Source organism: Sinocyclocheilus grahami, unplaced genomic scaffold (genome assembly GCF_001515645.1).
Source record: "Sinocyclocheilus grahami isolate Dianchi unplaced genomic scaffold, SAMN03320097.WGS_v1.1 scaffold243.1, whole genome shotgun sequence".
Lineage (NCBI taxonomy): Eukaryota > Metazoa > Chordata > Actinopteri > Cypriniformes > Cyprinidae > Sinocyclocheilus > Sinocyclocheilus grahami.
This window is the reverse complement of record NW_015505422.1, coordinates 693,547-705,531: the sequence shown is the minus strand read 5'-3', so window position 1 is coordinate 705,531 and position 11,985 is coordinate 693,547. Positions and strand designations below refer to the sequence as shown.

The following is an 11,985-nucleotide window of genomic DNA, read 5'->3' as shown; positions in this document are numbered from 1 at the left end:
GTGACAAGTGTCACTTTGCAGCAATATGGGCAGCTCAGGGTTTTGGCTCGTGGGCCCTGCAAAATGTGGCTTCATTGGCACCATGTGAAAAGAAGCTGCTACCGTCGATTCATCCTGTGTTACTAATCCCCTCAATGAAAATTTGGTTTCATTCAGGCCGGTTTCACTCTGACAAGCGTGAATCCACCCCAATTTACCCTCTACGTGGGGTTTCCCTGAATGCACCCACCCCGTGCTGGTTTGATCTCAGCCCGCGTCTTTGCCTCAATGAGGCGCTTCATTAGCTTTAATATGTGAAGTGTGCCAAGACCTACCCAGCCACAACACGGCCCGGGAATGAATAACCCCCTCCGTGAGCGAACTGAATCTTCTTTTGTTGCTCTTGAATATTGCAGTACGTGGAGTGTGTGTGTGGGGGGGTTGGGTTCTGTGCTGGCGGTGTGTGTTCTGTGCGTAATTGGATTAGACTGAGTGCTGCGGATGTCGCCTGTCAATTAGACCTTTATGAACTGCACTTTATTGCCTGAGAATATTTCATGTACAATGAGCAGATTATATGAACAGACTGAGTAAAAGGCTTTAAATGAAACCGATTTCACACATGCATTATTGCAAAAATCATTATAAACAATAACCAAGTTTATTTATTGGAAACTAGTAATGAGTAATACAATTAAACAATTGATTTGTTTGGAGCTGATTGTTAATATATGTTGTTAGTATCATTACTCTTGTAATTTTAGTTGTGTGTATAAAATTCTTGAATGTTATGGAATAACAAACCAAATATTACAAGTGGGAAAAAAAATTCACTTTTCAGATTACAATCCCATATATTTTATGTATTATCCTTCTGGTGCTTTTTTTACAGTTTGGTTATTTAGAATTTTATTTTTTGTACTTCATTGGAATGGTATGACGTTTTGGCACTTGCTATGTGAAAACAAAAAAAACAAAAACCTCATGGACATGATTTGAAAAATAGTCATGCTTGTACAGTTCACAGTCAAAAATGACTAGCGAATTTCACCTAGGGAAATGTTTGGTTCTGTGCCCAAACAGAATCTTACTGAAAGCTTATATATACAGTATGTGTGTATATATAAAATAAATTTGGAATGCAACTTATTTAGATTCATGGCTTTAATGCAGTTTTGGAGTAAAATGGATTTTGGAAAATTTATTATACATTTTAAAATTTTGAAAAAATTATAAAAATTTAAAAATAGTATTTTTGTGCTTTATTTGTAATACTTTTTTTTTCATGTCAGCAATAATCTGCCAAATGCCTTCTTTATAAAGAGACTAAACTTAAGTTTGTGCTAAAATTTATTGAACTAAATATATAAAATATAGTACACTAATTTCATTTAAAAAATAAAAATCGACACACAAGCAGTACCAGAGGTTTAATAATTTACTTAATTTGCTAAAGCTATCTATCCATCCATATAGAGAGATTTGTTATACTTCCTATAGCTTTTAAGCAGTGGCAGAAAGGCAGCATTATATATTCCAATATATAATATTTTAATATATATATACTGATATTATTACCACTTCGGACACACTTGAATTTGTTTCTCATGATCTTAAAAAAAAACTCTAAACGTAAAAGCTTTCGTTTTTACAATTACGTTAATAAATTTAGAAATTCTCAAACTTTTTAATTTAAACTTTAATATAAAAACAGTTTTTATTATTATTTTTAACGGATGAATTCGACTGAACAGTGAAAGAAGCAGCCAACAAGTGTCATTCGTGTCATTTCATAGCTTTGAAGGCTGTACTACTACTCTGAAAAGTGGAAAGCATGAATAAAATGGTGTCTAACAAATATTTGTTTATTGATATGCGTAGTTGTGGCAGAAAGACAGCAATCTATGTTTACAGCAATCTATGTTTACCTCAGAGTGTCAGGAGGCCCGTCAGTGATCACTCACACGCATCTAATCCAGTTTTGATGAACTGGGTTAATAGACTCCCTGTGGTCATTATCAAAGAGACTCATTTCTATTCATTTCTCAGCGCACACGACCCTCACACACCCGCCCCTCATTATGTGTGGCCTCTCCCCAATAAATACAGCTCCTCTGTTCTCTAGAGGGACAGTTCATCCTCAAGCATTCAGAATGCCCCGTCCAGACGGCTCTTACGCACAGTTCATCTGGAGAGAGGCAGACAGAGCCCACTCGGACCCGTGTCCCGGAGCCACAGTGGGCTGGAGGGAGGAGAGGGTGCAGGGGAGGGCGAGCTGTGAACCATGCGCTCTGGTCCAGCTCCGGCTGTCCGGACTTGCATATCCTGACGAAGACCAGAGCGCCATCGCCCGAGCCCGGAGACGCCGCAGACTGGCCGCCAACGCCCGCGAGAGGAGGAGGATGCTGGGCTTGAATGTGGCCTTTGACCGCCTGAGGAGCGTCATCCCTAATGTGGAGAGCGACAGGAAGTTGTCCAAGTCTGAGACACTTCAGATGGCACAGATCTACATCAGCACTCTGAGCGAGCTGCTGGAGGAAAGAGACTGCGACCCGGAATTCAGTTACCCGATGTTAGCGACGGGCGTGCAGGATCAGGTCATTGTGAAGGGTTCAGTGCCAACCGAAGAGACCAAACCGGAGCAGAAAAACATTGCAACCTGTAGGATAAGATCATATGCTGGGAATTTAGTGCATCCCACTTGTTGTGACCCCAAAACACCTGAACTGTTAGTGGACTCTCACTATATGGAGAGGAGCAATGGAGCAAAATGACACTGATATTGCATTCAACTTTTTTTTTTTTTTATTATAAAAAATTCTGAATTAATGTTTGGACATTTTGTAGTGAAATATAAAATATTCTGGAATTAATTATATATTTTGCTTTTTTTATGCTATACAAATAAATATTTTCAGAGGAAAAATCTTGTCTTTTTTCTCTTGAGTTCACAATCAACTTTGTTTTGATAGTCCACTTTAGAGATTCTACTAACTCTTAAGTAACTTACAACTAACTTTCATTAGAGTATTAGTAGACTGTTGGCTGGTCTTTCGGGGAACCATCAAAATAAAATGTTTGCAGGTATTAAGCAGGCAGTCTACTGAAAGTTAGTCACAGTTAGTAAAAAGTCTAAAGTGGACTACCAAAAAGTGTCACCTAAATTTGTTAAAAAGTTGATTTAGTAGCAACCAGTGTTGGGGAAAGTTACTTTTAAAAGTAATGCATTACAATATTGCATTACTCCGTAAAAAAGTAACTAAATACGTTACTTAGTTACTTTTTATGCAAAGTAATACTTTACGTTACGTTTGAGTTACTTTTCTTAAATCTGCTTGTTTTTAATATAAAAAAAGTTATTTCTACAAATGTAAAAGCCCTTTCACACCAAAAGTGAAATGAAGTAAAACAAAGAAGAATATGACAGATGAAGAACGTTAACACTAAGCAAAAAAAAAAAAAAAACACCAACAAATGTGTCATTTTTGCTTAGTATGGTTGAATTGGATCATCAAAGGTCAGTAGCAAAGACACTGGTTAATAAAATGGGATTAAACACTAATTATATTTGTCTTATTTAACATTTAATTATTGCAGGTTTGTATAATATTCTGAGTTTGCATTTGACTGTTTTTATTCATTTTGAAGAACACCGAATCAGGGCACACAACGCTTCTGCACTTACTCCCGATTAGGGCTGTAACGGTTCACTCAACTCACGATTCAATTCATGATTTTGATTTCACGATTCGATTTTCTCACGATTTTGAACTAAATGAGATTGAAGAAATTACACCGTAAATGAAAAGCATACATGCAGCATGAGCAGTTTTTAATCTAAATTAGACTGAATAATTTCGAAATTTGAAGCAAAAACAGAATGGTCTGACTTTAGTTTTGTGAAATTATGCTACATAAAACATATCTGAACGAAACCGCAGACGAGCTGAATGAGACGCAAGTTCACTCTCTGCCAGCAGGTGGCACTTTATGAACTGCGACAACGCGACAACTGTTGCATACGGTGTAAACACGGTGTTAGAAAATCTGGAATCTGAGGGTGCAAAAAAAAATATTGAAATATTGAGAAAATCACCTTTAAAGTTGTCCAAATGAAGTTCTTAGCAATGCATATTACTAATCAAAAGTTACGTTTTGATATATTTACGGTAGGAAATTTACAAAATATCTTCAGGGAACATGATCTTTACTTAATATCCTAATGATTTTTGGAATAAAGGGAAATCTATAATTTTGACTCATACAATGTATTGTTGGCTATTGCTACAAATATACCGTGCTACTTATGACTGGTTTTGTGCTCCAGGGCCACATATTTGAATCGATTTTCAACCGGCTCGCGGTTCATCGTTAACGTAACATCCCTACTCCCGATTTCTCTCAACATGGCAACACAAGAGCTGTCAGTCAATACATGGGAAACAAAGTAACTGGCATTACTTATTTGAAAAAGTAACTCCGATATTTCCTTCTAAATTAAAAATGAATGCCTTACTTTACTAGTTACTTAAAAAAGTAATCTGATTATGTAAATCACGTTACTTGTAATGCATTACCCCCAACACTTGTAGCAACAGTAATAGCCTTGTAATATGCCAATCAGACACCAAAGATGACAAGTAAAAAGTACTGAAAGTAGCAATTTTATTTGCGTTAAAATTATGTACAAGTAACCAAAGACATTATTTTGAAATTGGTACAAATTTCATGTTCCTGCAGTTGGCTTTTCGATAACTCTTACCTCAAAAAACACAACTGAGAAAAATGCGGTATAAAATAAAACGATTGGATTCAGAAAAGTAGTCTATCTAGTTCTCCAACAGCCAATATTTACGAGTATTTACAGTTCGTGTTGCTTCATTCAGTTCCCCGCTGTGTGAATTCAATCCCGTTGTGATGTTTGGAGCGCAGATACAGACTGCAGCACTGTGCCCAGAACAGAACAGAAAATACTCAAAACTCATAGTGTTCCGTGAACCAAAACAGTTAAGCGGTGAGGGGGAAAATGATCCTTAGCTTTGCTTTCGTTAAGCTGTGTGCATTGAAGTTATTTCAGTCTATTTCAGTCATGAACAGCAGCTAAATGCCTGAAGGCGATCGCTTGAGAAGGCAGAAAAACAATAGAGCGCTTCTGAAAACAACCTTGAGAAGATCAGAACAAGTTTGGGTCAAAATTGGAATCTACTGGCCTTATCAGAGAGATGTCAAGTGCTAAATTCAATCTTGTACAAAAAACACCAACCATAAACAAAACAGGACTTATTCAGTGTGTAGTTTATGACACCAACTCTTGAAATGTAGATCCACGTTGACATGGATGTTGGCATCCAAAACCCAAGGTCACGGCTAGACGGAAACCAGCGTTCATCGAAACGGTTATTGCACTTATCTTTAATTATCACAGCAACTTCAGCTCTGACCAAACCTCAGTAGCAGTGCATGCAGAATTTTCGCTGAACTCAGGGTTACCATGTAGCCATGACCCAAACCCATGGATGACATTTCCTGGCTTCAAAAACGCATTTGAATTCATTCAAATTCCTAATCATTTCTCTCTTGCACAACACAGTACTGCAGCCAAGCATAATTCGGCATATTGCACGATTTAATAAGTCTGACTGTCGATTTTGAACCACATAAGGTTTGGACATCAAGTTTGTTAACATTAAAGTTAACGTTCTGGCATTTGGAAAATACGGTTAAAAATTACGACTACTACAACATTCTAAAAACGCTTTGTCCCTTTCCTGCCCTAGTGAAATGGGAAGTGATGTAATTTATTCCTTCGCAGACCTTTGACATAGCGATATCGATTAAAAACGAATTTGTGCAACACAAAGGGAGCACATCCTGAAGCGAAGAGAATAGATTTGAACCAGGAGGGCATGTCTTTGCGGCATTTCAAAGAGGACCAGAATTTCGAATGCGGTTTTGGATTCGCCCTCCAATCGTACAGGTCAGTGTTGAACGCTTTTAAATTCACAGACTTGAGAGTGGAATAAAACAAACAGAGGGGGAGACATCCTTTAACAAGTTTTATCAAAGCCACTCTCTCCATTTCTGCCAATGAAAACCAGCTTCCAAGGCGACTGATCAATAGACGCCAGATTAGGGAGGATTGTGATGCGAGGAACACAATTATTTCGTGATAAAAACATTTTAAGACGAAATAGGTGAACAGATTGTGACAAACTCAATCAAAACAGCTCCTTTTAATAGAGTTCTGGGAGTATGATGTGCTTTAGATTTAATTCTTTACAGTCTGAATGATGAAGGTACTGGTTGATGATGATGATGATGATGATGGTGGGTTGTTTTCCAGGTGTGTTGGGGTTGGGCAGCAGTGATCTGAAGTCTGTGTGTGGAGCTCTGCAAACACACTAGCAGTGTTCCAGATAATCAATGACCCTGGAGATAGACTTCTGTCCCGTGGTGCCCACATCACACTGTAAGGGACAAAAAAGACGCAACTGTTCAGTCAATAAGCATAACTTTATTGGTTTTCCTTACAAAATGAGGTAGAACATTAGTATTGATATTACAGCAGGATCACGCATATGCTTGCCTACTTGTTATATTCATGTCGCTTAATTTCTAGTGACAGGCCGTTTTATCAGTCGATATTTGGCCATTTTTCAGATTATAGTGGTTCAATTTAGCCAATTAACAGAAGTGGTATTTCTCTCATGGGTCACATTTTATTATAACGTGTCCTTATTACAATGTAATTACACAAATGCTAATAAGTAACAATTACCTTCTATAGGTTTAAGGTTTGGTTTGTAATTACGCATAATAAGAGCACATAAAACATATTACCCTCTTATGTAAAAGTTCCAAAAACAGAAAGCCTTGTCAATAGACAATAGATGCTTTCATTTTTGTAAAATAAGTGTTGATTTAATTCATCTTAAAAAAATAAAAAATAAAAATGCATTTACGGGAATAGTTGCTACTGCCGTTAAAAACACCTGAAAAAGTCTAGCTTTTTCAAGTTTCCTTCATTTGTATCTTTATTACTACTCTTTGTATCTTTATTTATACTTTCTCTTAATTTTTTTTTTACAGACTATCATTTAATTACTGAAAAAATGAAGGAAAATTTATATATAATAAATGTATTTAAATATAATCAAATATATATAAATATATATATTTAAATATATATTTATTTTATATATAATAAATAGCTATTACTTGTACTTATTGTAGATATTTTTTGTCATTTTAAAGAAACTGTGTGTGTGTGTATGTATTATTTTATTAAAGCATATAATAGAGTTATGCTGCAGGAAATAACATCATTTTTGAATGTACGGTTCAATCGTCCCAATGGTCTTTATTGTTAACACAACCCAATATTTTCAGGTGTTATTCTATGGACATGAAATATATCAGTAATACTCTCTTGTGTTTTTTTTAAAGCTTTTTCTTGTCTTAAAGTTGGTTGCTAACAAGTGGCTAAATGGGACTACAGAGGTTGTTAAAGACATTGCATTGTGTTTATACTCACACTCTTGCAAACTATCAGAACTCAAACTTTCCAACTTGTGATCAGAACCTTAGGTGATGGTGACATGGAAGTGAAGCGACTGTGACACATTCTGTTTAGAGCCTAGGTTCAGCTTTTTACTTCTGCCGATTCTATTTAGCTGGGTTAATTTGTTTGTCACAGAGCTTATTTTTTCCAATAAAAAAATTGGAGAAGTCCTATTGGCTTTGTCAATGGAACCAGGCTGATGCTAACTTCCAGGACTGCCACTATGTCATCCCTCACTCTATCATTCTATAAACGAATTGTGATATTCTGTTGCATCAATTACTGAAATTGATATTGTAGCAATCATAATATAAGCCACCACTGGTCAAATCGCTAACTCTTGTGCACTTACTGTAAGGTTCATGAAATTCAAGAACTTCTTCAGCATCTCTGTCATGACTGAAAAATCCCCTTTTGGCAGGTTTTCCCTCACAGTAGTCACATTCATCTGAAAGAGAGACACAGCATTAGCAGCTCATTCCTCCCATGAGGTTACAGTGCACTTCAGGCCTGCGCTGAAAGAGAGTCTGGAGATTTTTAAAGTACGTTTCTGTTGATCAAAGTAGCAGCACTCCATCTCTGGCCATCATTTTTTTCTCGATGCGTTCTGAGTCTCCATGGTACTCAATCTTCAGAAACCGATACAAATCAAATATTTCCCTCCTCTGACGCCTCCTAACACGAATCTAAGCTGCAAACAGGAAGATGCGCTTTCCTAAAGAAACCCTATTTTGAGTCAATCTGTTTTTCCAAAACAGAATCAAACTTGACCTTCAAAGTGTGCAAACATGTATAAATGCCATCTCTTTTTGTGTCTGTGTCTGGGCCCCGTTTATTGCCGAGACAGATAATGGCCGTGTACGTCAGTCAGAAAGCAACAGAGTTAGCAGCTCATTCCTCCCATGAGGTTACAGTGCACTTCAGGCCTGCGCTGAAAGAGAGTCTGGAGATTTTTAAAGTACGTTTCTGTTGATCAAAGTAGCAGCACTCCATCTCTGGCCATCATTTTTTTCTCGATGCGTTCTGAGTCTCCATGGTACTCAATCTTCAGAAACCGATACAAATCAAATATTTCCCTCCTCTGACGCCTCCTAACACGAATCTAAGCTGCAAACAGGAAGATGCGCTTTCCTAAAGAAACCCTATTTTGAGTCAATCTGTTTTTCCAAAACAGAATCAAACTTGACCTTCAAAGTGTGCAAACATGTATAAATGCCATCTCTTTTTGTGTCTGTGTCTGGGCCCCGTTTATTGCCGAGACAGATAATGGCCGTGTACGTCAGTCAGAAAGCAACAGAGTGGTATGAGAGAGAAACAGAGGAGTCCATTACAGCCGACTCTACAGCCCACCTATTAACGTCCTGAAAATAAATCCATTAATACTGCCAGACACAACATGGGCAGCTTTCTTCTGATACCTGCCCTGAAACTAGAAAACTGCAATTTAGACAAACAACACTCAAACCCTGCAAAAGCAAAAGGAATATTAACAACAAGAACTCTGTACCAGTAAACGCTGTACTCTTATTGGTCTAGCCTGGGTTTGTCCTGACCTTAAAAGTGACTGTGGCCTCATTCCACTACTGAGGGCACAAGCGGCACTTGTCCAGGACAGAAAGGGTATCTAGCCGAACAGTGGTAGTCTTAGCAGAGCTAAATGCATACCTGACATTAATAATAAACAATACTCTTTGCACTTTATGAGGAAAAGCAGGTTCTGAGCAGACAGAGCCAGAAGACATGAATCAAAGATACAAAACGGGAAACATTGAGGTGAGGTGAAATAAGTGTGTTACTTACAGGGCTCCCCTGGCACAGACAACCCAAAAGCAGTGCAGTGTATGACGCCACAATACTGTCCTCCATGTGCTTGCCAGCATGCTGAAGAGCTGGAGAGAAAAATCACATGACAGGCTACTTAAAATGGGCCTTTTTCAAAAATATCAGATTTTTTTTTATCTCGTAAAAAAAGAACATTCTATGTTTATTTAAATAAAGTTTAAATGAATGTTGCGAGTTAACTTTTTATTCACTAAAATGTCTTCATTTCAAACAAGCTTTTAATTACATTATTGGTCACAAGTTTAGAATAATTACTTTTATTAATACTAATTATTAATATTATCATTTAAAATAAACAGTTTTTGCTGTTAAATACATTTATTTGTGGAAGCAGTGATGCATTTAAAACCATCCAAAAGTTTAGGATAGATTGCTTAGAATGTATTTAAGATTATACAACCCTAATAAAGCAGACTGCCTCACTTATTTTACAGAATGTACATAAACACGCTGTATATAATGGCTTGTGCTTATATGGTTTCTCATGTCCTTTTTGGGAAAAACAAGAGGAAAAGAGGAAACACGCTCCGCCGGCACAGATGTTACAAGGACACACATATTTGCTAAGTTTGCTACGCCACTATGTTTGTTGAATACCAAAAGAAAACACCACACAATTAAGACTGAATACACAGGAAGATGAAGGTCTAGTACAAGCAGCTGCACTCGCTGACTACAGATGACAATTACATAATATTTCCTTGCATTAGACTAGCTTTGTATCTTAAAGCAGAAGAAAATATCCGGAATTGCGCAAATGTCAGAAAAAGAACTAAGTGTGCTTTGGATTCTTGACGCAGGAGCTAAATGCATCATGACTACAAACATATATTCTGTTTTATTGATCTGTGGCACATTCATTTGGATTCTTTACACGTGTAATGATGTCCAGTGACATGTTTGCATCATTTATGCATTATTTTATTAATTTGTAAGACTTTTTTATGACTAAATTTGGTAATGGGAGAGTAAAAATATTTTTAAAACGTACACCATTCAAACTAGGCTGCTTATGTTGAAGTGTTTGGGATGTGGCTTTTAATGATGAGACCTTTTTTGTAATCAGGCTCTCAAAAAGTATATAACAATTTGGATATAGATTTATCGGCCAACATATCGGTTATCGGCTTTCAAAAATAAAGAATAATCGGTTATCGGTATTGGCCAAAATTTTCATATCGGTGCATCCCTAGATAAAAGGTATATTTTCCATGTTAATCAGAGTTTTGTCCAAACTAGCCGTGACGGCGTCATGCGACATTTCTATTTTAGAAACTTTTTCTATTTCTGCGACATCGCAGCTGGAACAACAACATACAAACTATATGGCAGTGATAATCTCAGGTACTGATTATGTGCTTTATTCAAAGTTAAACGTGTCTAATGTGAGTTTGAATATCATTTTGCGTGACCATATAACTATACTGAAAGCAACAACAGATAGTTTACCTTAGATCTCAAAAATAAATGAAAGTGTATAAATTAACGTACCTTAAAACTGCGAACAAAAATACGAACCAACAAGCGTTTTTCCATGACAAAGATGGTCTCAGTCACTCAGTATGTCCATTTAATGATGTAAAAAATATTTATGAGTTCGATTATAAACTTTCGATTATAAAAACCATTTCGTTGCGAGTGCAGTGCGCTTCCAGAGAGAGAGAGATCACCCACACACGCTTCTGACTGGCTGTAATATTTGATTGATTCTGTCACGTTGCGTTTGGTGTGGACAGCCAAATTGCTTGTCGCTGGAATCTTGTCGCATCGCATGTAATTAGGAGAGGGTGTTATGGGTTTGGAATGAGGCTAAGTAATTGATGACAATTTTCATTACTGGGTGAACTATTCCTTTAAGAGTAGCTTTGTAAGTTATAGTTTCAAAGTAGCTTTTTTTAACACTGTTACTTTTACAGTGCATTCCTTCACAGTCCAAGTGGAAGGTTTGTTTTGTTAAACGTCCTCGTCTTTGTACTGACCGTTGTCATGTGTGAGATTTAACAGGACCCCGATGATAGCTCGCATACAGTCTTCTACAGCTTTGCCCACGTTGCTGTTGCTGCAGTAGGGCAGCGGTGTGCCCGACGAGCACAGGCCTCTGTTCACCTCTCGACTGTACCTCTGGATCATCTCCTCACAGTGCCATAACGCTCTAAAACAAACAGACGAAACAAAAATGTTATGTCCTTTCGAAGAATTAGTGCAAATTATTTTAGTATCCAAAAACATCTTGAAGGGACAGATCACTGAAAAAATTTACAATTCTTTCATTTAGTACTCTTCCTATCTATTTTCTTACACAAAAGTTATTATATTGCTTTAGATATCTTGTGTAGTGCACAAGTCAAACAGCTTTCATGGTGTTGTATCCCCCTTTTCATTCACATTCATTACATGGAAAAGAGCAGTGTGAACTAGGGCTGGGCGATAAACTATGGAAGCCCGTTTCCCCACTGAATAAAAAAATATATAATTCTGTAAGTCATAATAATGAGAACCTTTCTAAAAATTATGACTTAGTATCTCGTTATAATGAGAAACTTTCTCATAATAATGACTTAGTTTCTCGTAATAATGAGAAACTTTCTCGTAATAATGACTTA

At 36.9% G+C, this 11,985-nt stretch overlaps 2 protein-coding genes across 2 annotated transcripts in view; one reads left to right on the top strand and one right to left on the bottom strand.

Annotated features, from left to right (window-relative positions):
- Positions 1–2,132: 2,132 nt before the first annotated feature.
- Positions 2,133–2,753, top strand: atoh1c (atonal bHLH transcription factor 1c). Its single transcript, XM_016289289.1, has one exon. The coding sequence runs from the start codon at positions 2,133–2,135 to the stop codon at positions 2,751–2,753; it is 621 nt and encodes a 206-aa protein (XP_016144775.1).
- A 1,871-nt stretch (positions 2,754–4,624) lies between these two features.
- The window catches only part of LOC107598045 (wings apart-like protein homolog), a 17,071-nt gene continuing 9,710 nt past the window's right edge, over positions 4,625–11,985 (bottom strand). The window contains exons 7-11 of the mRNA XM_016289288.1: positions 11,342–11,534; positions 10,677–10,683; positions 9,341–9,429; positions 7,893–7,988; positions 4,625–6,446 (exon numbers count right to left, since the gene is read on the bottom strand). Of these exons, the coding sequence (XP_016144774.1) occupies positions 6,381–6,446; positions 7,893–7,988; positions 9,341–9,429; positions 10,677–10,683; positions 11,342–11,534 (451 nt within the window). The 3' untranslated portion in view covers positions 4,625–6,380. The remainder of the gene's footprint in view (positions 6,447–7,892; positions 7,989–9,340; positions 9,430–10,676; positions 10,684–11,341; positions 11,535–11,985) is intronic.